Genomic DNA, 26,995 nt, shown 5'->3' with positions numbered 1-26,995 from the left:
CAGGAGGTCATTTTGAGCAACTTTTGTTCTACGAAAAACTTTACTTCTCTTGTTTTATGTTTTTCTTGTTTCATTTTTAGTATTTTAATTTGCATTTATCTTGTTTAGTTTATGTTTGTTTTTGGTAGTATTTGGCCTATTCTACCACCTCCTATCATTACATTTTGCCTATCTAATTTTTTCATGTTTTTACAGTAACTTTTTCAAATTTTGGCCTGTTTTTCACATTTTCTGCTATAAAATGGCACCTTTATCATTTAAGTTGTAAAAAAATGCGTAGAGGCATAGTCTGGGACACTAGAAAAATTACTGCATACTTCTTTTTACTTAAAATATAGGAAATGTTAGTAAAAAACACAGCCAAAGTTGACCCCTAAAAAAATGACATTTTTAAAAACATTGGCAAAGTCATATAAAACAAGTAAAACTTCCAACCCATAAATTTTCTAAAATTTTAAAAGTTCTTCTTTCCAATGCTTTTTAAAGATCTAAAATGGGTTGAAAAATTGATTTTTGCAATTCCGTCGTGAAACTACATACTTTTCCTGTCATTCTTGAACGACGAATAGCCTACTTTTCTGTACCAAAAATAACAGAATCGACTATCAACACTTTTCAAAATAAATGCTGAAAAGTTTTACTTTTCAGCACTGAAATGGGTGCTGAAAAGTTGAACTTTTCAGCACTTGTTTCGAAAAGTAACACTTTTCAACTTTTTTTTGATTCAAACGATTTATTGACACAATACATGAAAATTTTACTTAAAATTTCACTCAATAGGTCTTTTTGTACGACTCGTGCTGAAAAAATCCGCTTTTTGCAACTTGTTGCATAAACTACTATTTCGGCGATTTTTTAAATCGAAGCCCGTCTAAAGGCGGGGTTGGGTTGTAGAGGGTTATCTATGAAATTGTATTTCATAATTCAGTTATGTGTATGTCCGAGTCAAACTTTAAATAAACAAAAAAAATGGAATTTTGGATTTTTTTTTATTTGTTTTTGTTTTTTTATTTTCATATTGGAAAAAAAAATTCTTGACATAATTTTTGTGAGTTGAAAAAACCGATTGAATTTGTTGTATTTACTGTTCTTAATTTCCAAGATTTGCATTTTTTAAGTTTTAGGAAAAAAAATTTTCTTTAAACTTATTTTTTTAATTGAAAGATTCAAATAAATTAATCTGAATTTATTTTCTTGCTGACACCTAAATCAACAAGGTCTGTAATTTGTTTGTTACATAACTTTGTTTGTTGTTGTCTTATTTTGGGTCGTTGAGCTCAAATGTGACCCTAAAAACGGTCTAAATTTAATTTGAAATTTAAAATCCAAGATGGTGGCCAACAACACGGCGATGAAATATTGTGATAATGTAACAGGCTCAAATTTGACTAAATGGAGAACTTGAACTCAATGTCTCGCATAATGGTACATCGGATAGGGACCATCCATAAACCACGTGGACACTTTTTTGGGATTCTCAACCCCCCCCCCCCCCCCTTCGTGGACAATTGTTCATACAAAAAAAACTTTTTTTGTATGGAGCGTGGACAATCGCCATACCCCCCCCCCCCCCCCTAAAGTGTCCACGTGGTTTATGGATGGTCCCATAGCCAAGGCATCGGAAAATCGAGTCTGGACTGTATTTGATTAGAAAAGTAGTTTTTTTTATGTATTTGTTATTAAAACTTATGCATTTTATTTTAAAGTAATGACATTCATCTTCGCCCTTTCCTCAAAAATTTCAATAATTTTTGATTAAGTTTATAAATAATTGCACCATATTGAAAATTTTGCCTATTTTTAAAAATGCTTTGAATTTTACCATGTGATGTTTTTAAAAATAATTTGATTATTTTCATGAATGTCTATTTTGTTTCTACTTTAAAAATTATTGCATTTTTGTCCGATATTATGTTTTTCGACCACAGTTTTACACCTCATTTTCAATCTTCGATTGCTTTCTGCTACTTTTATCCAATTATGATGTTGTGGTTGTCTCGAGCAAAATAGACCCATAAAAATCCGCCAACAACAGACTATCTTAAGTGCGCGATAGGAGCCCCTCCCTTCCTTCTTCTCTGTGGAAACGAAATCGAAAGTTACGAACGAAATCGCACTGCTCCAAACGCCATCCAAGCAGAGCGGAAATATTGGGTGAAGTAACGGTTTTGCAACATCGCAGCACAACGGACGGCACGAGCATAGCAGAGAGAGGCGAGAAGAGATCGAAGCCACCTGCGAAATTACTGACCAAAGCAGAGAGGATCATCGTAAATAGTAGTACCCAGTGATTGCTTGCTAAGTAGGCTTTGAATCAAAACAGAAAGAAGAGAAACGTAAATAAACAAAGCAAAACAGAATGGCTACTTGGTGGGTTCAGCGATCTGTGAAGCATGTGAAAGGGTATGTAAATAAAAAGTTGGAGAAATTCGTGGGTCACGGATCATCAAAACTGTCAAAACATAATTACTGTCTAAATTTTATCTTATCTTAACAATTTATAAGGAACAGTGGGTCATAGGCGCAATCAATGTCAAGAATCGACTATGACTTTGAAGCGGAACAAGCAGATAACGCTAACGGAGGACCGTTAGCAGACGACTCTTGAAGAAGCTTCTGCCTGATTGACAGCTCACAGTTATCCAATTTTGGAGAACCCACAGCGAGCGTGTTGACGACGCTCCATTAGCACTTGGCGGCTTCCCCGCCCAAGTCTCCACTCAATTTGTCAGTCAAAAAAAAAGTCTATAATTTCACCCGTAATTGTCGGTAAATTTCGGCATTTATAAAGCGATAATCGAGTGCCATCCGAGTTGGCCGCGGATTCGATTTGCCAACGAGTCAAGGCAATTTGGGTACCGAACAGACAAAGGCCTACTGCAATGGAAATGCCGATGGTGAAGAAGAAGTCTGTAGAAACACGATCAATACATTCGGGGTGGGAAGGGTAAATGCCAAATTGTCCGCAATCGGTTGAATGGCGATCGTTAAAAAACACTTAGAACACTTGGTGGTTGGTGTCATCATGGAATACTTTTAGTGGGAGAAGAATAAAATTGAGCGATTTGGAAAATTGTTACCGAATTATGGGTATTGTGATTAAAGGTGTTCTTGAAAAAACCGTGAATTAAAAAAAAATACAATAAGGTAAGAATAACAGCTAATCCATTTGACTTTTGAAATATTAGGAATTTTTCATATAAAATATTTTGAATTTTTTATTAAAATGTTCATAAATACGATTATCCGAAGTCCCATAAAACAAATAATTATGGAACATTTACAAAACATTTCAACTCTAAACTGTGTCGACTCGCAGTGCAGTGACTCACATTTTAAACTTGTAGTTTATGAATGATGAAATATTACCGACTTCAGTGGAAGAGCAATGTTGACAAATTACGTTAATTGCTCAATGTTTAAAAATCTAGTGCAAGATCGATCTTTTGCTGTTGAATAAATGAAAACTTAAAAGATATTGTGAGAGATTGATGAATATTCAAACCCATTTTGAATTGTTTTTGTGCTCAAGATTAAATGTATATTTTTCTTCGTCAACCTTGCGTTCTTCTTTTATCAGCATTCAGAACGCTCAGAACACACAATTTTCGAAATACATCAAACACATCGGCTCAGAACATAGCCAACCACTGGAATTTCCCCATGACTCCGCACACCGTTGATTAGGAAAATGACAGACATGTTGCACCCATCGGAGCAAAGAATAGGCCCTCCCGTTCCTACACCCAAACAACAACCCTGAAACCCCTTCCTGATCTAACAGCGGGCACTTTCAGGTCACAACACAAGCAAGCCATGCCACCCGTGTCACCGTGTATTACGTCGGTCGCGACAAACTAGACCGGAGCCCATCTCGGGTGACAGGCGGCAGGTTGACGTATGAACGCGAAAGTGTGACTAAACTCTTGTCTGTCATGGCAACGTGCAAAACAATAGATGGCGATATTGGGGCTGTGACAAAATTTTCGGGGGTTGTCAACAGGGTAGGGAACTTGAAAAGAGAAGAGTTTTAGGCCGTTATTGGTTCATTCATGAATTACGCAACGCAATACAACCCCGTAAAAAATCTCAACGTTTTCTGCTTGTCGGACCGACATTAACGTAAAGTGGCTCGATATTGTTTTGAAAGTCACAAAGTTTTGATGTATAAAATGCGAGCACGTTGACACAGAATGACTCATTTTCGAGTGAAAAAGAGATAACCTAACAACGCTTCCCTCACCAAGGTTCCCAACCGAGAAGGTGAGACAATTTTATGGACTTTAAAGATTTCCAGCACGGCTTGTTGGCCAGCACCACTTTTGCGTTAAATGGCCGCGTAGCTCTTTTTTTTGTTCGGTTGTTGTTTGCCCAAACCCCAACACGTACCTGTTTGTCAGCGAAAAGGCAAAAACCTCCAGCAATTTCGGCTACTCCAGCCCAGATTCGCTCCACCGTGTGCTTTGTTTACTTTAGGTGGCGTTTTTTGTTGTTATTAGCCTCGCTCAATTGTCACCTCTGAAGCGAGCTCGTCGACACCACGGTTTGTTTTTGTTGTCCGCCAGCTACGATGAGGCACTATTCTGACAGTTGATGGCTTCGTCAACTGCCGTCGCGTCCATTACTCTTGTGGTAGAAACTTGCGCTGGAATGTACACTTTTTTCGTTTTTTTCCCTCACTTGACCTTATTTGCTAAGCACCCAAAGCTTCGATGAGTTTGGTGCTGCCGAAACCGTATCACTCTGGCGACACATCCTCACTTTATTTAGGTTTCCGTTTAGCACCTTTATCGGGCGCAGCATGCCCTGATATCCACTGAACTCATTCCAAGGGGGTCGTCACTTAGCACGCGCTCCATGATTTCACACAGCACGGCTTGCTTTGATTAGGCACCGTTGAACTGCTCCACCATGGTCTGCTTCGATGCGCTTGAATGTTACCATATGGATACTGGAAACTTGGCCTGCCCTGAACCGTAGGTGAACCCTAACCTTCACCGCCCCAGCTAACGTTCGCCAAACGCCAACCGTTTCACTTTTTACAGCTGCTAACGCTTCTAGCGTATAAACTTCCGGAGTTTCGGCCGTAGAACGGAACTAGAACTTCCAACGCGTAGCGCGACAACGACGGAACAACGACGGGAAAAAGCGCGCAAGCAGGTTTTGGTGACGTTGCCTACTTCGACCCACTCTCACACTCTGTATGAAGCGGTGGAAACGTCGGGAAATGCGAGAGGAAACGCAGAGAAACAGAGAGAGTGAAAGCGAGAGCGCGCGGAAATGGAAAGCTCTCGGTTCTTCCGTTCTAACACCACGTAGGTCACTAGATTTTGAATTCAATTTTTTTGTACGGTGCCTCCAAAAATCCCATCGCCTGCTGCGATTTCGCGCTCTTTTTCCCAACTTTTATCAATTTGTAACACTTGTTCACCGCCCCTCGCAACCCAACTCACAATAACAAACCCAAAGAGGTGAAGAAAAAACACAAAAAAAAATTAACACGTAGCCCATTTGCGGGTAGATAACAACAAACAAACAACTGCCGTGGCCGCGGTCGCCATGTTCTTCTGCAACAGGGTATTTTCCACACACAGAAGGGTGGTGGTGGGCGGCGGAGACGTCCCAACACTCACACACACCGGTTGACAGCTCGAAATGAAGGCACAGACGGGGAACGATAACTGAACGCGAAAACGAAAAACACGTCCGCACGCTACAACGCCATCGTTGGAACTTACGGCAACGCAATCAGAGGCACCGAGTTCGAGTCTCGGACATCGCGCGCGGAAAATTTCCGCCACATTCTCGCGAGAGCGCGAAGTTTCTCTCACTCTCGTTGGAAGCACCAAAGCTCTCTCTTTGGCGAGCCGGTCACGCGCTCGTGCTTTACGCGGGAGTAGGTACTTTTGTGTATATAAAGAGAAAATGTTCTACGTGGACACGTAAATGGGACACCGAGGGGTGTGACGATTGAGCACTAGCACTGGTCAATAGTGATGATAACAGGCACAGTTAGTACATCAATAAATTTGTTGGGCTTATTTTTTTTAATAATGGGTGTTTGATCTAGTAGATTTTATTAAGTGTTGCAGAAGTTTATTATTTAAATTTGTCATAAAATAAATATCAGATGTAATTCTAGAATAAATTTTCAAAACAAACTATGAGTCATGGGTTTCCTAGGCAGATAGGACCTTTTGAAAATTTAATGAAGAATTCTGTAGTGTTATATTTCGAATATAAATATTATTTTGATTGTTCAGGTTTAACCCTTTCAGGCCTGAATTAAAAAAAATGATTAAACGATGGGAAAATGATTCTTTTATGACCATACGAAAATTATAGGCTAGTTTTGGAAATTTTGATTTTTGTTTCATATATGACCCATCAGGCCTGAAAGGGTTAATCAATGGTTCAATATTTTTCATGCTTTTTCAAGCAGATTAAAAAGTTTTATTCATTATTGCGCAACTCTCACTAACTTGGATTTCGCACTAAATTATTGCTATCGATCGCACTATTGCGACTTGTCAAACTGGCTTGGGAAATTTTAATTTTCTCAAAAACTGATCAAAGCGAGCCGATGTTGCTCACCTGTCAACCGCAATTTTAAAGTGCGAATGTCCAGTTTGGTGGAAACTGCGACTGGCAATGTAAATAAACAACTGCTGGTTGCCTAGTTTTTGGAAATTTTGTTGTCAAAAGTGCGAGAGAAAAGTGCGGGCCAAATCCAAGTTACAGTGCAAGGATCAATATCCAAAAACCTCTTATCAGGAAATCTTTGAATAAATTCAAATAATCCAGTATCAGTGGCAGTGGTAGAGTCGATTTTTGATACATGTTACAGTTCAACATTTAAGACAGGGGCTTATTCTGGTGGGTAAACTGGGCCTACAAAGTTCTATGAAAACTTTTGAAATTCCGTATCTTGAAAAGTATTTTCTGATTCTGATTTCTGATCTGATCTGATCTGAGTTGTCTTTGTCAAAATTGTAGGTTATGTTATAGGACTTTTAACTTCAAAATCGAATTCTGTGATCCCATTTTGATTGAATAAAAAATTACTAAATGCATTTTCTTAATATTTCTATACCGCCATATTGGCCACCATCTTAGATTTAAATCTTCTTTAAAGAAGTCGAGCTGTCATACGTAAGTTCAACAATCAAAAATAAGAAAACTTTTTGGTGATCCGTTAACCCGAAGTGAAATGTTTGCGAGGCCTTCGGATGATTCAGATTGTTCAGAAAAAATGATCCGGAAAATCCTGATTTTTTAAATTTCACAAATTGTCATTAAAATTCCTTTGCAATTTGTGATTTTTGAAAATAATGGAATAAACAAATATAGAAATTTTAAATCATGGTTTCAAAATTTATGACCGAGCCTCGTAACCTAGTGGTAACGCTTCCGCCTCGTAAGCGGTAGATCGGGGTTCAAATCCCGGCTCGGACCAACACAACTGGTGATCTTTTCCCTTCTGGATTCGATTGCTTAGTAAAGGGAAGGTAGTGTATCGTCACAAACTGGACCTTATCAAGACACTTTAGGAAGACAACCTATGAAATGTTAACATTAACCTTAACATGTTAACATTAAGTTGAAATAAAGAACTGTCACTGAATCCGCTTTCTAAATGCCGGCTCCGATACTCTTCACGGGTGTTCCCCTTAGGAACAGGGAAAGATTTACTTTTTTTACTTTCAAAATTTATGTGCATAAAAAGGTTTTATAAAGCATTTTACACCAGTCAGTCCAGTTGTTTTGCAATGATTAGAATTCAAAATATACTTGAAAATTATTTGCAACAGCCTTACGCTATTTTCTTTTAAGGTGCTTCCAAAAACTGGAGTCGAGGCAGCCTTTCGTCTAACTTCTCATCAATGTTAAGTTTTTAGCCAATATTTGAACTGTTTGAATATTTTAACTAATTGCGCATAACGTCATGATTCGAAATCCGGACACTTAGTAGCATACCATTTTTGTTATAGCTGGCAAAAAATCATGTAACAAATTGGATGTAGTATAAACAGCCAGTTTTAAGAGAATGCATGCAAAATATGTCTTTTCTGATAATTTTTCATCAGAATTTTAAAATTAAAATGACTTGTTGTGCTTCGAATCCCGGACACTGGTAAAAGCTGATTCGAAATCCGGACAATTTTTGCTTCGAATTCCGGACACTCGATTTTGCTTATGAACCGCACAAATTCGGACGGAAATGTTAGTGAATGGCATTCTTTAGGTCTCAATTAAGCTGTTAACATCAAAACAATCGATATTTTATATAAAAATTTGCTAGAATTTAAGGAAATCAAACCATAAATTTCTGCTTTGCCTTCCCGGTGCATCGGACGCCTATGAAATATTTCAGTGAAATGTTTCACATTTTTGGTAAACTTATTATTTTATTTTATGGAATTGTTTTGGCATTAATTACAGCATTCAAACAAACTTTAAAAGAAAATTGATGTTAGAATTCATCAAATAACACAGTTTTGACATTCATAATGCGAACTTATATCCAAATAATTGATAAAACAAGATGAGGTGTCCGGGTTTCGAAGCGTCTGGGAATTCGAATCATGACGTTATATCACCTTACATTGAATAAATGTCGGCATTTTATTTAAAAAAATCTTATTTTGCAACCTGTTTTCACCATCTAATTGCATTGATAATGCCAAAAAAAATATTGTGAAATCGGGCAAAAAGGTTGAAAATAAAGTAGTAGTTAAATTATCAAAATAAATAATACGAATACGAAATTCGGGCAATTAAATTATCACATTCGTATTCGGGTTTTATTTTGGTGCATCTTTATGTACATTTTAGCGTGGTTTCGGGGTGATTTTTAAAAAGCTAAAGAATTTTAGATGAGAAACTTGTGTTGGTATTGGTTGGTATTTATTGGCAAAATATACTATTTGGAGTCTGTTAAGGCACATTAAATAGAAATTTGGGAAATATTTGCATATTTCTATATATTTTCAGTGATTTTAGAAAGACATATTCTTTTAAATCGATAATAAACTACAAAAAAAGGTTACACTAGTTTCTCAAACAAAATATTTCGATTGGTTAATTAGAAAATAAATTGACTTTATTCAGCTTTCATTGTTGATTTTTTTCCAAGCCGTTAACTCTTATTTACAGATTGCTTAAATTACTTGAACCTTGATTGTACCCAAAACAAACAACACACACGGTAGTACTAGTTGCTCGCCGTAACTTCCCCAGCCCGCTACTAACCCAAAAATTGCAACCATATGGAAACTTTACTAGGAAAGGCCCACTATATCAATTTATTATTTGTTTTGGTAATGAGTTCATTCACGCTTTCGGCAAGAGCACTACTGTGAGAGTGTGCGCGTACATAAGGAAGCCTTCGACTGTGAGCATATTTTCATTCTCAAACTTTTTATTAAGCAAAAGAGAGTGAATGAGAGAGTGAGCATTGAATGTAAAACCCCACACTTGAATGGCCTCTCTGTTTATTATTTTGATACGATGTTGCTATCAAACGCGTACACGTGACTTGGATATTTCTCACTTTGCTGGTTGCGAGAAGGAGCTTTTAAGGTTGTTTGTTCTCTCTTTTTATTTTAAGATTTGTTGCTTTTGATATTGCTCTCTGCAAAGCTCGTTCACGAGTTGATTGCCAAGCTTTCCAAAAGAGTGTACTGTACAATGGAATAGAGCTTGTGCTCGAAAAAGGTTGAATGAGCCAATCACCCGTTAAATGCGTTACAATTTTAAACCAGAATAAAAAAGGTTTGAGTTTGCTATAAAAAGTCAATTTGAAATGAACTTCAATGCCTTGTAAACATTTCTGTCTAAATAACCTCTGTTTTTGCTTCAACGATAAGCAAGTTAAGGATAAAGGTTTTCATTTCATTCAATACATCCTTCGAAAATATAATTAAATGTGACGAAGCATAAAATTGTAAATTGGAAAAAATGTAATTTTGGAAAAATCGTTGGAAGAGCAAATAAAATGTAACAAATTTAATGAAATCATATGTGTTTTAAGTATTTTTACTATTTTAGTATTTTAGTACAGTCCAGACTCGATTATCCGAAGGTCTCTGAAAAAATTAATTTCGGATAATCGAATCACTAAACCTTTTTTTTTCGTTCTTTTATTTTCGATTTTTACCCCCAAAATAGTGGTCAACTTTTATGTTTAAATTAGGCCGATGCAAATATTTTCAAAGTTTTTGTCCCTCGACTTTGGCCGGGGTCGAGCAAAAAAATAAAAAAAATATAAATTTTGAAATAACGAGCCATAGTTTCAATATTTACATGGAAAAAGTCTTTTAAAATGCATTTTAAACTAGTAGTCATTAATTTTAAAAAAATTAAGATTTGACGAAAACAAAAATTACAAAAATTACAAAGGGGGTACAAAGACTTTTAATAAAATTTGTACCAGCCTTAAGAAAATAAAATAAAAATACGAAAAAAAATTTTTTAGTCATGATTTGAAGACCCATAAAAACCTTCGAATATTCGTAACTTTGGAAAATCGAAACTTTGATAATCGAGGCTTCGGATAGTCGGGTCTGTTTAGTATTTAATTATTACAGTACTTTAGTATTTCAGTATTTTAGTATTTTAGTATTTCAGAATTTTAGTATTTTAGTTTTTTAGTATTTTAGTATTTTAGTATTTTAGTATTTTAGTATTTTAGTATTTTAGTATTTTAGTATTTTAGTATTTTAGTATTTTAGTATTTTAGTATTTTAGTATTTTAGTATTTTAGTATTTTAGTATTTTAGTATTTTAGTATTTTAGTATTTTAGTATTTTAGTATTTTAGTATTTTAGTATTTTAGTATTTTAGTATTTTAGTATTTTAGTATTTTAGTATTTTAGTATTTTAGTTTTTTAATATTTTAGTATTTTATTATTTTAGTATTTTAGTATTTAAGTATTTTAGTATTTTAGTATTTAAGTATTTTAGTATTTTAGTATTTAAGTATTTTAGTATATTAGTATTTTAGTAATTGTATTAGCAAGTTTAGCTTAGCCAATATTTTGCAACTTTCGCGGTAAACCTCCTTTCCGTGTTCAGTATTTGAATAATCTGTTAAATCTTAAACAATAAATTTAAAATAATTATAAGGTATGTTACAAACATTTGTACATATTTCATCACCACGACCAATTATTAGGTTATCTTTTATCAAGCGCAATCCATTTCCATCAATAAGTCGATTGACGGGAATAATTACATCATAATCAGTAATCCGAAACAGATTCGCAACTTTACGCAGATCTTCGAAGAAGATGTTGCCTGATAATCGTTTAACCCGATTAGCTGATATCGAAAAACAATAATAAACCATATCAAACGTTTCTCAACGCAATCGTGAGCCATGCCGTACGCGCTCCACCGACTCGTCATCGCCGAGCAATACCTCTTTATTGGTCATATCAGCGGGAACCCGAACTCCTCTGATAACACAGCTCTGCCTATAAAAGTGCGATCGAAAGCCCGGTCCGAGCTTAGTCTCGCGTGGTTTTTCGTCCCTTGTAATAACGGTTGAATGGTGTGCTGGTGTCCTTGGAGCTGAAGATTAGCTGACTTTGCTGCAGATTGTGAAATTCCTGGAGGATTAAAGTTCGCTACCTCAGGACTTTGCGATGTCCTTTGAGGAGTTCTGCGGAGGTCCCTTCTGGGTAATGATCGCTTCTTCGGTGGAGAAAGTGCCTGCAAGGGATCAGGAAAACCCCGTGTCTTCAATGATTCACTTAGTAGAATTTGGCAACAGAACATCAATGGACTTCCAACAGGCACCCGCCTTATCTTATCAAGTCAGACAGGCCAATATTACTTATACTGCTATTGTGCGGAGAGATATCATGTTTGCAAACCGCGGCTTGGATCTCCGTCACGCGTCACAAGATTGATTTTCGATAAGCGAGTAGTTTAGTTGTGATACAGCTGTTTACAAGAGCTCCCGGGTGTAGACACTACTTGAGGACTGTTTGCCGAGGCGGCCCCCGCGGTGGTGCAACCTTAATGATGAAGCAATTTTCTTCTATTTATGTACTAGGACGGTAAGCTGGAATGGAGCGCCGAAAACCCGGACTTGACGTTCTGCCTCCAACGGGTAGCTCTTCAATGGATACCATGCCTGTTTCTGTTCATCTTCTCGATGTACGAGGCGTACAAGTACTCAAACAGTCGCTTCCGTGACATCCCGTGGAATTGGTTCATTCTGACCAAGATGCTGGTCACGTTTGTGTTGATGTGCATGAGCTGGATCGACCTTGGGATGGTCGTAACCTTCAAAGAAGAGCAGGGTCTCTTCGACGTCCAGATCGTGACTGCCGTACTCAACGCGGTGTCTTATGTAAGTTGTACAGTTATCTAACTTCTCGCGAAACTAAAAGAAGATCGTTTTTTCAGAAAGTAATGCTTGCGCTACTCTTCTCTCAACGACGATACGGGATTCGAAGTTCGGGAACGATCTTCATCTTCTGGTTCATGCGAATGTTCTTTGGAATCATTCAGCTGCGTACTGAACTGCAGAACAAGGAGCTCCGAGGAGACGTGTCCAGCGATTCCGTCAACTTTTGGGAGTACCAATACATCAGCTACGTCATTCAGTACGCGTTCATCTGCCTGATTTTGGTCATGGAACTCTTTCCAGACCAAGAACCGTCCTACAGTGACTATCCGGACGCGAAGAACCCAAACCCCGAACTCCGATCCAGCTTCTTCGTCCGGCTGTTTTTCGCGTACTTTGACTCGTTCACCTGGAGAGGTTTCCGCAATCCGCTCACCATGGACAGCATGTACGACATCAATCCGCAGGACGCTTCGCGCGAGTTGGTACCGCCGTTTGACAAGTACTGGTACGAGAGCGTCGAAAAGGGTCGCCAGAAGCAGATACAAGCGGACAAGAAGGCCGGCAAGACGGGGATGGAGTACAAATCGCACGCCCAAACCAACGGATCCGTGCTTCCGGCGATGGTGAAGGCATACGGAGCACCGTTCTGGTTTGCCGGGTTGTTCCAGCTTGCGATCTCTTTGCTGCAGTTCGCGTCACCTTACCTGATGCAGTAGGTATTCGAGAAGCTCGATTGTACTCCCAAATCATTATTTCATGCTTTCAGGGAGCTGATGAAATGGATCGCAATCGATGGTCCTGGCTGGCAGGGTGTCATGATCACTTTTGGACTCTTCGCGACTTCGCTGCTGATCGCGCTGTTCAATGGTCAGTACTTTTACAACACGTTCCTAACCGGGTTCCGCATTCGTACCGGGTTGATCAGTGGAATATACCGGAAGGCGCTGCGCATCTCCAGTTCCGCTAAGAAAGACACCACCGTGGGAGAGATCGTGAATCTGATGGCGGTCGATGCGCAGCGATTCTTTGAGTTGACGTCCTACCTACACGTACTGTGGTCCGGACCGCTAATTATTGCGCTCTGTATCTACCTGCTGTACGAGATCCTCGGAGTAGCGGTGTTTGCTGGATTGGGTGTGATGATCGTTATGACTCCAATTACCGGCGTGCTGGCGACGCAGATGCGTGACCTTCAGGTGGAACAGATGAAGATTAAGGATGATCGCGTGAAGAAGATGAACGAAATTTTGGGTGGTATCAAGGTGCTAAAGTTGTACGCGTGGGAGAAGAGCTTCCAGGATACGATCCTGGAGGTACGTGATAAAGAAATCGGGATCCTCAAGAAGATGGCGTACTACGGAGCGGGAGTGTACTTTACCTTTACGATGGCACCGTTCCTGGTGACCCTAATCTCGTTCGCCGTGTACGTAGTGATGGACGAGAACAACCATCTAGATGCGCAAACCGCCTTCGTCTCCCTAGCTCTGTTCAACATTCTACGTTTTCCGCTGGGTTGGTTACCCATGATGGTCACATTTGCGATGCAGGCCTGGGTCTCGGTGAAACGTATCAACAAGTTTATGAACAGTGCAGAGTTGGATCCAAACAACGTGACGCATCATGCTAGCGAAGATGCGCTGTACATCAAGGACGGAACCTTTTCCTGGGGTGAAGATACACCAACTCTGAAGAACATCCACCTATCGTTACGTAAGGGTCAACTCTCCGCGGTGGTTGGCGGTGTCGGCACGGGTAAGAGTTCACTGATTTCTGCGCTGCTTGGGGAGATGGAGAAGTTGTCCGGATCGGTCAATACGGACGGAACGATCGCGTACGTTCCGCAGCAAGCATGGATTCAGAATGCTACTCTAAGGGAGAACATCCTGTTTGGGAAGGCATTCGATCAGAAGAAGTACGACAAAGTTATTGAGAGCTGTGCGCTGAAGCCTGATCTGGAGATGCTACCGGGTGGGGACAGTACGGAGATCGGTGAAAAGGGTATCAATTTGTCGGGTGGACAGAAGCAGCGCGTTGCTCTGGCAAGAGCAGTCTACGCAGATGCCGATATCTACCTGTTTGATGATCCGTTAAGCGCGGTTGACGCCCACGTTGGAAAGCACATTTTCGAGCAGGTGATTGGACCTGAAGGTATGCTGGTTGGACGATCAAGACTGTTGGTGACCCATGGGATATCCTTCTTGCCGTTCGTCGAGGAGATATTTGTGGTCAAGGACGGAGAGATCTCCGAGAGTGGTTCGTACCAGGAGCTGCTGGATCAGAAGGGTGCGTTCGCAGAATTCCTGACACAACACATTCAGAGCTTGGACGAAGAAGACGAAGAAATTCAACTGCTACAGGAAACACTTACGGACGAATCTTCGCAAAAGATTGTACAGCGTGCCATATCTGTGATCTCAAGCCAATCGGACGAGAAGGCTCCTAGGAAACGAATCAGCAGGCAAGAATCAAGACAAAGCATGCATAAGGAGAAACCATTGAAGACGGTCGATCAATCAACGCTCATCGAGAAGGAGGAATCCGCAACGGGAGCCGTTACGCTGGCAGTCTACCTGAAGTACACCAAAGCCATCGGCTTGTCCCTCGGTCTGTGGTCGATCATCTTCAGCCTGATTACGCAAGGAAGCGGAGTGTATTCCAGCATTTGGCTGACGGACTGGTCGGAAGATCCGAAGGCGATTACGGACACCTCGGTGCGTGACATGTACCTGGGGGTGTACGGAGCTCTTGGAGGTATTCAGTCGATCGCGCTGTTCATCAGTTCTGTGGCGCTGGGATTGGGCTGCTTGAAGGCGGCCAAAGAGCTGCACGATAAGCTTTTGGAAAGCTCGATGAAGATGCCGATGTCGTTCTTCGACACGACTCCACTTGGCCGAATCATCAATCGATTTTCCAAGGACGTAGACGTGATGGACAACGTGCTTCCGGCTACGATCCGGGCGTGGCTGTACTTCCTGTTCAGCGTGATTGGAGTGTTTGTGGTGATTGGGATTTCTACGCCAATCTTCCTAGCGGTCGTCCCACCGCTCATGCTCATCTACTACTTCATCCAGAAGGTGTACATTGCGACATCGCGTCAGTTGAAGCGGTTGGAGTCAGTAACGCGTAGTCCGATCTATTCGCACTTTGGGGAGAGCATCAGCGGACAGTCGACGATCCGGGCTTACAACGAGCAGATGAGGTTTACGCGGGAGTCCGAGGACAAGGTCGATTACAACCAGATGGTTTCATATCCGACGATTTTGGCGAATCGCTGGCTTGGAATTAGGTTGGAGATTGTGGGAAGTTTGGTTGTGCTGTTTGCTGCTTTGTTTGCGGTGTTGGCGAAGGACACAATTGGACCGGCTACGGTTGGCTTGTCTATTTCGTACGCTTTGCAGATATCCGCCACGTTGAGTTTCATGGTACGGATGACGGCTGAAGTTGAGACGAACATCGTTGCGGTTGAGCGACTCGAGGAGTACACGGTATTGCCGAGGGAAGACGTCTGGCAAAAGGGTAAAGTGGACGAGAAGTGGCCGGTAGATGGCAGGGTAGAGTTCAAGGACTTGCAGATTAGATACCGTGAAGGTTTGGAGCTAGTGATCAGGGGGATCTCGTTGAGTGTGAAGGGTGGGGAGAAGATTGGTATCGTGGGAAGAACCGGTGCTGGCAAGTCAAGCTTGACGTTAGGATTGTTCAGGATTGTCGAAGCTGCCGGGGGTCAAATCGTGATCGATGATATCGACATTTCCAAAATTGGACTGCATCAGTTGCGTGGTCGCCTGACGATCATCCCTCAGGATCCGGTATTGTTCTCGGGAAGTCTTCGGATGAATATCGATCCGTTCAAGAATTATTCCGATGATCTGGTTTGGAAGGCGCTGGAGTTATCACACTTGAAGACGTTCGTGAAGGGACTTCCGGCGGGATTGGAGCACGAGGTAGCGGAGAATGGAGAGAACCTGTCGGTTGGACAACGCCAGCTCGTCTGCTTAGCTCGTGCTGTTTTGAGGAAAACCAAAGTGCTGATTCTGGATGAAGCTACCGCTGCAGTCGATCTGGAAACCGACGATTTAATTCAGGTAATGATCTTAAAAATCTTATAATACCACTAAATTCTAACTGCATCTTCTATCCTCAGAAAACAATTCGTACGGAGTTTGCCGACTGCACGATCCTGACGATCGCTCATCGCTTGAACACGATCATCGACTCGGACCGAGTGCTGGTGTTGGACAAGGGACTGGTTGCAGAGTGTGACTCACCACAGGCTCTGCTAGCGGACAAGAACTCAATATTCTACGGAATGGCGAAGAATGCCGGGATTGTAAGTTAGACTGGGTCCGGAATTATAGTGGTATTAGGTAATAAAACTCAATTCAAAGCTGGAAACAAGTTAAATGACTCTAAAGATATCACCTCGTTATTCAGGGATGACTGTGCAAATGACACTTGATTCCATATTTGGTTATCTATTGGTTTAATGATTTTATTGCAAGTCTCTTATCGATGAGGTAAGATAGCGCCACAAGGAAATGGCTTCGTAATGGTCTCGTGGGAAATCAACGCAATACTTAGGCAATGTCATCAACAATGAATAAGCTGATACCAGTCATTACTTTTAAATCTTTATTGTATGAAAATATAGGTGATGTGATCGTCTATTCTATAGTTGTAGTGAATCCTTTTGGTATCGTCATGAAGAGTATTTGTAGGACTATCGTATCGCAATGTATTTCTCTGAAATGCTGGTATTTCCCAAGTAATTCAACCAACCTTCAAGAGTGTCCGCCATCTCGGATGAGATTCTCCAAGCTGTGTCCTCTCCAGCGGTCTAGTTAACGATGCCGGCATTCTTGGCCATGCCGTAGAAGATGGTACTCTTGTCGGCGAGCAGCTTTTGCGGATTATCACACTCCGCCACCAGTCCCTTGTCCAGCACCAGCACCCGGTCCGAGTCGATGATGGTGTTGAGGCGATGGGCGATCGTCAGGATCGTACAGTCGGCAAACTCCGAGCGAATTGTTTTCTGAGAAAGGAAAATTGATTAGGAATCATTGACATTAAGATATTATTGAGGTTAGTACCTGAATTAAATCGTCGGTTTCCAGATCGACTGCAGCGGTGGCTTCATCCAGAATCAGCACCTTAGTTTTTCGAAGGATAGCTCGAGCCAAGCAGATCAGCTGTCGTTGTCCTACGGACAAATTCTCTCCATTCTCCGCAATTTCGTGATCCAGACCAGCTGGAAGTCCCTTGACGAAGCTCTTCAAGTGGGACAACTCAAGCGCCTTCCACACCTGATCGTCAGAATAGTCCTTGAACGGATCAACGTTCATACGGAGATTTCCCGAGAACAGCACCGGATCCTGCGGGATAATCGTGAGACGACTTCTCAGCTGATGCAGTCCCATCTTGGATATGTCCAACCCATCAATGACAATCTCTCCACCAGCGGCTTCCACAATTCTGAACAAACCCAGTGTCAAGCTGGACTTGCCGGCTCCGGTTCTTCCCACGATTCCAATCTTCTCTCCACCCTTAACACTCAACGAGATCCCCCTGATAACCAGGTCCAGCCCTTCCCGGTAGCGAATCTTGTAGTTGTTGAAATCGACATTACCATCAATCGGCCACGCTTTGTCGACCGTTCCAACCTGCCACTCTGCTTCCCTCGGCAGCACCGTGTACTCCTCGAGTCGCTCGACCGCAACGATGTTCGTCTCAACTTCAGCGGTCATCCGTACCAAAAAGCTTAACACGGCCGAAATCTGCAGCGCATACGTGATCGACAGTCCAACCATGGCGGCTCCGATGGTCTCTCGACTCAGCATGGCAAACAAAGCAGCGAAGAACACCACCAGGGCGCCGACAATCTCCAGCCGGATCGCCAGCCATCGGTTCGCGATGATACTCGGGTAGGACATCAGCTGGTTGTAATCGACGCGCTTCTCAGACTCCTGCTTGAAGCGATCTTGCTCGCCGTAGGCGCGGATCGTCGACTGTCCGGTGATGCTTTCGCCAAAGTGGGAATAGATCGGACTCCTGGTGACGGACTCGAGTCGCTTGAGTTGACGCGAGGTAGCGATGTAGAACTTCTGGACTGCGTAGTAAATAAGCATAAACACGGGAACGACCGCCAGAAAGATCGGCGTGGACACAGCAATGACGATGAACACTCCAATTACGTTGAAGAACATCATGAGCCACATACGGATTGATTGGGGCAGCGTGTTGTCCGCTACGTCCACGTCCTTCGAGAAGCGGTTCATGATACGACCTTGCGGGGTTGTGTCGAAGAAGGACATCGGCATGCGCATGGTGCTTTCCAGAAGGTTGTTGTGCATCTTGTTGGCTGCTTTGAGGCATCCGAGGGCTAGTGTAATGGAAGCAATCAGAAGTGCGAACGATTGGACTCCTCCAAGTCCACCGTACACTCCGAGGTACATGTCTCTGACGGAAGGATCCGTCGCTGCTTCCGGATCCTCGGACCAGTTTGTCAACCATACGCTTCCGTATATAGCGGATGCTTGATTTATGACGCTGAAGAAGATTGACCAGAACGCCAGATTCCATCCAATTGCTTTGAAGTACTTGATATACACAGCAAAGTCAACCGCTCCAGTTGCAGACTCTTCCTTCTCGATCAATGTCGCTCCCTTTACCTGCGCTGCCGGAGTCTCCACCTTATTACTATTCCGGGACTCTTGTCTGCTCAACTTCTTCTTGCGCATACTTCCACCACTTCCGTTCGATCCCTTCGACCGTGTTGACATGGCCCGCTGAACCACGTGGCGTGACTGTTCATCTTGCAGCGTTTCTTGAATGATCGCCAACTCCTCGTCTTCTTCGTCCAGCTCTTGAATGTGCTGCGTGAGGAACTCCGAAAAGGCTCCCTTCTGATCCAGCAGCTGCTGGTACGAACCACTCTCGGAGATCTCTCCGTCCTTGATGACGAAAATCTCCTCCACGTGAGGCAGGAAGGAAATACCGTGCGTTACCAACAATCTCGAGCGTCCAACCAACATTCCCTGCGGTCCAATCACCTTCTCAAATATGTGCTTTCCAACGTGGGCGTCAACCGCGCTCAACGGATCGTCAAACAGGTAAATCTCGGCATCAGCATAGACGGCTCTTGCCAGCGCAACGCGCTGCTTCTGTCCTCCCGACAAGTTGATACCCTTCTCGCCGATCTCCGTGCTATCCCCACCCGGTAGCATCTCCAGATCCGGTTTCAACGCACAACACTCGAGCACTTGATCGTACTTCTGAGCATTGAAAGCTCTTCCAAAGAGGATGTTCTCCTTCAGAGTAGCATTCTGAATCCAAGCCTGCTGCGGCACGAACGCGATCGATCCGTCAGTGTTGATCGTTCCCTTGATCTTCTCCATCTCACCGAGCAGCGCCGAAATCAGCGAACTCTTTCCCGTTCCGACACTTCCGACGATTGCTGACAGCTTTCCCTTCGCCAAGGTTAGGTTGATGTTCTTCAGCGTTGGTGTTTCGTCGCCCCAGGAGAAGGTTCCGTCCTTGATAGCGATCGCGTCATCGCTTCGGTTGTGCGTCACGTTGTTCGGGTCGAGCTCTTCACTGTTCATAAACTTGTTGATACGTTGGATCGAAACCCAGGCCTGCATTGCGAACGTGATCATCATCGGGAACATGGCCAGCGGGAAGCGAAGGATGTTGAACAGGGCAAGCGAAACGAAGGCGGTTTGCGGGTCGAGCACGTTGTTCTCGTCGATCAGTACGAAAACTGTGAAGGAGGCGAGGGTTACGAGGAATGGAGCCATGCTCCACACGAAGAACGTCGCCGCTCCGTAGTATGCCATCGATTTGAGAATACCAATTTCGGTTCCACGTGTTTCTACGACGTCCTGCTGGAAGCTGGGCTCCCAAGCGTACAGCTTGAGGACCTTCATACCGCTGAGGATCTCGTTCATCCGTTTGACGCGATCGTCTTTGATCTTCATTTGGGCTACTTGAAGGTCGCGAAGCTTACTAGCAATAAATCCAGTCAGTGGGATCATGATTACCATCACAGCCAACCCGGCAAACACGGCTACGCCGAGGATCTCGTACAGCAAGAAGATGCAAACGGCGATGATGATCGGGGCGGACCACAGAACGTGCAGGTAGGACGTCAACTCGAAGAACCGCTGCGCATCGACCGCCATCAGGTTGACAATTTCACCCACCGTGGTGTCTTTCTTGGCGAAGCTGGAGATTCTCAGTGCCTTTCGGTAGATGGCGCTGATCAAGCCGGTTCGGATGCGGAATCCTACGATGAAGGTCTTTCGGAAGTACTGTCCGTTGAACAGTGCAATCAGCAGCGAGTTGAAGAAGAGCGCGAACGTAATCAGCATTCCGATCCAGAACGGTCCGTCCATTGCGATGTTACCCATCAGTTCCCTAGAAAACAGATCAAAGGTAAGTGATCGAGTTATTGAACTTAAAGATCTTCAACTCACTGCATTAGGTATGGCGAGGCAAACTGAAGTCCCGATATGGCCAGCTGAAGCAGCCCGGCGAACCAGAATGGTCCCCCGTAAGCCTTGACCATGGCCGGCAGCACGGATCCATTGGTCTGCGCGTGCGGTTTGTACGTGGGGTTGACTTTGCCAGCCTTCTTATCGGTGGCCATTTGCTTGCGACGACCGTTCTCGACGCTCTCGTACCAGTACTTGTCGAACGGTGGAACCAACTCCCGCGACGTGTCCTCCGGGTTAAGGTCGAACATGTCATCGTCGGTAAGCGGCTTACGGAAGCCCGTCCACGTGAACGAGTCAAAGTACATGTAGAGCAGTTTCACGAAGAAACTGGACTTGAGTTCCGGATTCGGGTTTCTCTGTTTTGGGTAGTCACTGTAGCGTGGGGCTTGATCTGGTAGAATCTCCAGCAGGAGAATCAAGCAGATAAACGCGTACTGCAGCGTGAAACTGACAAACTGGTACTCGGCGAAGACGATCGTTTCGCCGGAGCCAATCGGATTGTCCCGAGCTTGATGGAGCTTTGCTTCGGTTCGCATCTGAATAATTCCAAAAAAGGCCTTCAAGAACCAGAAAATGAACACCGTTCCTGAGCTTCGTACTCCATACTTCCGGAAGAAGTAGTACAGGATCATAACGACAATCTGTAACAAAGTTCAAGCAATTTAGTCTAGTAATCTTAGCTTAGCAAAAGATCAACTCACGTAAGCCACAGCATTCAATACCGCAACGACGATCTGCACATCAAACACCCCATTCTGATCGTGATAGTTCACGACCATTCCCAAGTCAATCCAGGACAGCACCATCAACGCACAATTGATGACAATCTTCGTGATGTTCAGCCAGTTCCATGGAATATCCCGGTACCGGCTGGTTGCGATCCGGTACGCTTCGTACGCGGTGAACACGAACAGGAAGAAGCACGGAACCCACTGGAGAATAACGCGCTGGAAGCAGAAGGTCAGATCGGCGTCTTCGGCGCGCCATGTTAGGGTGTCGTCCTAGAGAAATAAGAAAAGAGATTCGGTCAGTATGATGCATCGATTGCGACAGGTTCTGATAAATAAATTGATAAAATGTGGGGAGAGAGCGGTTGTGATTGTTATCAAAGAAAAACTGACCACCATATTTGGTGGCATGACGATACGGCGGCGTCGCGATGCATGTCATCGTACGACAAGCCTTGGCGGAGTATTAATCGGTATGATTTATTGTTTTTCGTGATTCACTCGGGAAGCGACTAGTCCAGGCAAATACGTCTTTAATAAGATGCCCAAATAAGTTGACATTGAGTTTTAAAACCATATACTATCATAACTATTTGAGAAAAATCAATCATCTCTGGAAAACATCCAAAAATGATTGGGGAAATAATAGGCCGTTTCAAATATTTTTCAAAGTTTATGTCTCTTGACTGCAGGGCCAAAAAAATAAAAGCTATGGATTATCACTTCGATAAAAAATCTTGTTAAATGCATTATTTGACAGTATAGTTGCTTTGCAATCATGAGTTTAAAAAAACTCAATCAATTTTTGAAAAAAAAAACATTGAAATTTTGCAAAAAATCAAAATATTTGTTAACAAATTTTAAATATCATGTGTAAAAAAACAACGCAAGAAAATGCGTTTTCAATTGTTTTCATTTGACATGTTTATCGCATTAAAATCTTGAAAAAAAAATTAAATGAAAAATTATTTCCTCAAATTGTTTGAGACAGTGTAAAACATCTGTGGAAAATAGAATCAAAGGACATTTTTATAAATCATATTTAATTTTATGTGTTTCATTTGCTGCTATAACATTGTATTGCATAAGTCTCGCGTGTTACATCTTCTCTAGTAATCATAAATTTCAGTCATTTCATAGACTAAGGTATTTCCAACGCCTAACAAATAAAAAGTATATAGACAAAAAAAAACACATGCAAAATTTTGTGGACAAATACTTTTGAAAAACTAAAGGAATGTCTTAAGATTATTTTTGATCGAATGTGGTTAAACTGATCAAAGCAAAGCTGCAGATATGCAAACTAACTACTCGAACCAGTTTTTTTTCTACAGTTAGGTGCAAGGTTTGAGCCTTGATTAATTCTAAACTAATTTCTAATTAAACTTACAAAAAAATGTTAGGAAAACTGAATTATAATGCGTTCCACCGTTTCAAAGCTTAGTTAATCCAAGAAATGTTTATTCACCATACTTTGAAGGAACCTTACTTTCATTCCAAAACTGACACAAGTTTCCTCTTAAACTTGAATTGAAAAAACAGCATTTTCGAGTTCCATGAACAATTTTAAAGATAAAGCCTACAGACAAAGTTCGTGAATTTAAATGTAGCGTGTTAATATATTAATATATAGCCGGGTCCGGTGGTTTAGTGGTTAGCGTGGTAGCCTCTGAACCCCAGTATGGCCTGGGTTCAATCCCAGAGGACCCGGTGGCATTTTTCGAGACGAGATTTGCCTGACCACGCCTTCTATCGGATGGGGAAGTAAAACGTCGGTCCATTTGCGTAAAAGAGGTTTTGGGTGACTCACCACACATAACCTTTGAACGCCTAGAAATGAGCAGATACTTGCAACAGAGACCACAAAAGACCCGGGGGTCGTTAAAGTGGATTACTTTGCTTTTCTTTTGTGTTAATATATCATTAGCATCAAGTGGAACACATTTTATAGTAAAATGGGAATAAGCTTCATTTATTCTTTAAAAACGCATTAAATGACAATAAAATTAGATATCCTGACGAGAAAAAAAATAAAAGAATTTATCCATAATTTTGCTTCTATTTTATCAGTTATGAAAGTCATCTTGAGTTGAAAACAACAATGTTATTTTTGAAGGCAGCTTAGAAATAAAATAACAGTGAACATTATAATTCAAATAAAATTTTTGAACTAATATTCTGCTCATAATTAAAGATTTGGCTATCAAAATTAAATCAGGTACTGTCAGTGGGGGTGACTATGGGTCAAAAAACGATACACCTCTCGAAATTTCTTAATAACAAAAACAATTTAAATAACATCGAAAATCTTTCAACGTAGATTTGTTCTTAGATAGTTTACTAACATTTTCCCAAAATATGGTGGATTTTGATGAACACTACCTAAAATGCCAATAGTTTGAAAATTGACCCAATCTCACCCCTTAGAGGGGGTGACATTGGGTCAAATGAAACTAAAATGATGCTTAAATACAACGATATGGTAAAAACAAGTCATCCAACAGCGTTTCTTGTTCGAGGGAATCGTATTGACACGCTACAATGTTTGAAGTGGAGATTTTCAAACATTTGGGTAGTTTTCGAGCAATTTTAACAAAAATATTAGAAAAATGATTTTTTGAGAGGTCATTTTTGGCCAAAAACGTACCCCAACTTTAGACATCTGCCAAAATAACAAGATTTGTTTTTGGAACGATATTTTTTCAGCGAAGTCATCTTAAGATGTCCCCTACACAACCCCTTTAACAGAATTCAGTTTCATTGAGAATAACCTGAAAAATTGTAAAATCCGTAAAAAATCACTTTGACCCAATCTCACCCCCCAGACCCAATGTCACCCCCACTGACGGTATTAGGAAAAAAATGCGTTTTTATGTTCGTCACCAAATCACAAATTTGGGCATTTTAGAGAAATCATTGAAATCAATGTTCGTTAAACTTGGTTATACCCCAATGTATTCAATTTAATTGAAAATTAGCTTTATGTAAGTTTTTTGAAAACTTTTTCTTACTCTTGCCTTCTATTTCATATTTATAAGTAATAATACTTTCGATTGAATTACGATGTAACACACAGCTGAAAGGAACTCCAAAACTCTGTTATGTACCTAAATGAACTCATTGTAACTTGATCATTCACAAATAAACCGAATTGAATTGAAAAAATAAATAAAATCAGATTAATACTTTACTACTGTCAACTGGTGCAAATTGAGACTTTAGTTTGAATCAGGACAGCAGTTTTTAGAGTTATTTATCTTTTTTTTTCAAAATATTAAAGATATTAAAACGTTGTGTCATTACACGACTTATTTGCTTTACAACAACATGCACAACATGATAAAGCAGCTGTCCCGATTCGCCCCATAAGACGGTATACCTAATACCAAACTCTAACTTACCCAAAAGGGACCCCCACAAAACTCCTCGAACGTCATTCGTTGCCGCTTGTTAATCCACTTTCCAAGTTATTTCGCTTTTCTGGTTGAACAATTCACAGCTTTCCACCGTTTTCGCGACTAAATTCACTCGAACTTCTCAGCACTGTAACTACGACACCATGCGGCCTCTCCGGCTGTCCTCCAACGACTGGCACCTTTATTCCACGAAATCATTCACAAATCAATCACCTCCGGCATGTGATTATATCGTCGATATCAGCACTGAAACTCGCGAAGTCACGGTTCTACGCACCTCGTCTTATCACTTTTCGAGACTGATAAGGATTTTTTTTTGTTCGAACGGTAATTCCACTACAATGCGATTATTTTACAACAAGTTTCGTTGGGAAGAGGGGAGATCGGTCCACCTAGTTCGGTTACCTTCAATTGACTGAGCTGCGCCAGTGGTTGACCTGTGGGTTAAAATATAACTTGGTGTCGATGATGGTGATGATGACGAGGGAAGATAGTGTTTGTCGATAAGATATGGCCGGACTTGATATGGTTCTAATTCTGTTTGTCACTTATCGAGGGAAAGGGGAACTGTGAAAAAAAAAATATATTTCCTAAAAATGTAGAATAAAAACATGCAACTGCAAAACAGTTTTTGAAAACAAATACATAAAAAAAACTAAATTTGATAACATTTTTTAACAGTGTCTAATCAAGGCTGTGGATTGGAAAAAGTGTGTGACTTGGTACAAGCGAAGTTCGTTGTGGTCCACTTTTCAAGTGGTTCCATTTGAACCACAGGTGGAATTTCCCTCGTGCACACTGGAACAATTGATAGTTTTAAATCTTTTACACTCAACCAGATCGTGATAATGAAAAATTGTTTGATTCACGTGAGTAAAAAAATCGTCGTTCAGCATGATTCTTTTTTTCCCGTGTCATTGCAATAGTCACACACGTATCAATTTTGGTTGCACTGAATAATGTATAGCTCAGACGATACAAACTATCAATTTGTAAATTGTTTCTAATTCGATAAAACATTCTTCGTGGGTTGAATGGAACATTCATATCTGAAGGAAAAAGGTTTATGTAAATAGCATGGCCATTTTTTCTACTCTTAATCAAATCAAATGATGTAATTCATCGATTACCTGAAAACATGTCTATTGCCGTTTTCACAAACAAATCTTTTCATGTCTCAAATTTTATTGGTCACTTATGGAGTGGGGAAAAATGGGGGGAGGCAAGGCATTGATAAGAGTCTATTTCGCCAATTAGGCTTTATCGGAGTGATAGTACCAGCACCCCGTTGCGGAGCACAGAATGACTATCCAAAACAGAGCATTGCAAAAAGTAAATCGAAGGGAAACGTATCAATCACGATGAGGGTGCAGAATTGAAGGTTTAGAACACTGAATGGGAGACTAGTTAAGTGGAAGGACTAATGTTTCGATAAACATTCCAAGATTTTTTTTTGAAAGGTCCTATAAACATAAAAAAACACATTATCTTAAAGGACCTTTAAAATAAACATTTTTTCGATTAGTTGAATGGTCATTTCTAACCGATTTCAATGATTTTTGATGCGTTTGATCCGAAAGGATCTTAGGAATATTCTCCAACATGGTAAATCCACAATAGATGCATTTATTCTTTGTTACAGGAAGAAGGGAATTCCTACTTTTTTCTTTGTATTTTTTATTAGCTTCGTCCAGTAAATTCCAAAATTCAAATCATTTAAATCATAACATTGTAATTAGGCTCTCAAATGAATTTTTAAACTTTTTTAATTACCTTTCTTATAGGTTATTGCTTGAAAAGAAATCTAGAGTTTTATTTGAAAAGGTCCTATTAACATAGGGAACACCTGGGCTTATAGGACTGAGATATAGCTTTAAGAAGTTCAAATTCCGTTTGAAGCCCCTTTGGCTGCAGCTGATATACATCCTTCTGAACGTAATTTGAACACTTTGATGAAAATTTATCGTTGTATTATGTGGATGAACAATTTTCTCACTC

At 41.2% G+C, this 26,995-nt stretch overlaps 3 protein-coding genes across 4 annotated transcripts in view; 1 reads left to right on the top strand and 2 right to left on the bottom strand.

Moving 5' to 3' along the window:
- Positions 1-5,736, bottom strand: part of LOC120420486 (uncharacterized) — a 48,581-nt gene extending 42,845 nt beyond the window's left edge. For both annotated transcript variants that reach the window (XM_039583528.2, XM_039583529.2), the window contains exon 1: positions 4,390-5,736. The gene's annotated coding sequence lies outside the window, so the exon portion shown is untranslated. The remainder of the gene's footprint in view (positions 1-4,389) is intronic.
- A 5,780-nt stretch (positions 5,737-11,516) lies between these two features.
- Positions 11,517-17,023, top strand: LOC120420485 (multidrug resistance-associated protein 1-like). The gene is made up of 5 exons (XM_039583527.2): positions 11,517-11,684; positions 12,062-12,361; positions 12,418-13,073; positions 13,128-16,443; positions 16,503-17,023. Exons 1-5 carry the CDS (start codon positions 11,649-11,651, stop codon positions 16,695-16,697), a joined length of 4,503 nt encoding a protein of 1,500 aa, XP_039439461.1. The 5' UTR covers positions 11,517-11,648; the 3' UTR covers positions 16,698-17,023.
- On the bottom strand, positions 16,977-25,419 carry LOC120420484 (multidrug resistance-associated protein 1-like). Its single transcript, XM_039583526.2, has 6 exons — positions 24,983-25,419; positions 21,555-21,854; positions 20,833-21,494; positions 17,449-20,773; positions 17,138-17,390; positions 16,977-17,101 (listed from the first exon to the last, which is right to left on the bottom strand). Exons 1-5 carry the CDS (start codon positions 25,016-25,018, stop codon positions 17,196-17,198), a joined length of 4,518 nt encoding a protein of 1,505 aa, XP_039439460.1. The 5' UTR covers positions 25,019-25,419; the 3' UTR covers positions 16,977-17,101; positions 17,138-17,195.
- Between the last annotated feature and the right edge of the window lie 1,576 nt (positions 25,420-26,995).

Source organism: Culex pipiens, chromosome 2 (assembly GCF_016801865.2).
Source record: "Culex pipiens pallens isolate TS chromosome 2, TS_CPP_V2, whole genome shotgun sequence".
Classification (NCBI taxonomy): Eukaryota; Metazoa; Arthropoda; class Insecta; order Diptera; family Culicidae; genus Culex; species Culex pipiens.
Note: the sequence above shows the minus strand (reverse complement) of the source record. Positions and strands in the feature narration are given on the sequence as shown.

What these genes read in the sequence shown, in the direction of transcription:
- LOC120420484 (XM_039583526.2), bottom strand. Translation starts at nt 25,018, where the DNA reads ATGACGTTCGAGGAGTTTTGTGGGGGTCCCTTTTGG. An exon ending in TTTGTGGGGGTCCCTTTTGG is followed by an intron (nt 21,855 to 24,982) that starts GTAAGTTAGAGT and finishes TTATTTCTCTAG; the next exon opens with GACGACACCCTAACATGGCG. An exon ending in GCCTCGCCATACCTAATGCA is followed by an intron (nt 20,774 to 20,832) that starts GTGAGTTGAAGA and finishes TCTGTTTTCTAG; the next exon opens with GGAACTGATGGGTAACATCG.
- LOC120420485 (XM_039583527.2), top strand. Translation starts at nt 11,649, where the DNA reads ATGTCCTTTGAGGAGTTCTGCGGAGGTCCCTTCTGG. An exon ending in TCTGCGGAGGTCCCTTCTGG is followed by an intron (nt 11,685 to 12,061) that starts GTAATGATCGCT and finishes TTTATGTACTAG; the next exon opens with GACGGTAAGCTGGAATGGAG. An exon ending in AAACCGACGATTTAATTCAG is followed by an intron (nt 16,444 to 16,502) that starts GTAATGATCTTA and finishes TTCTATCCTCAG; the next exon opens with AAAACAATTCGTACGGAGTT.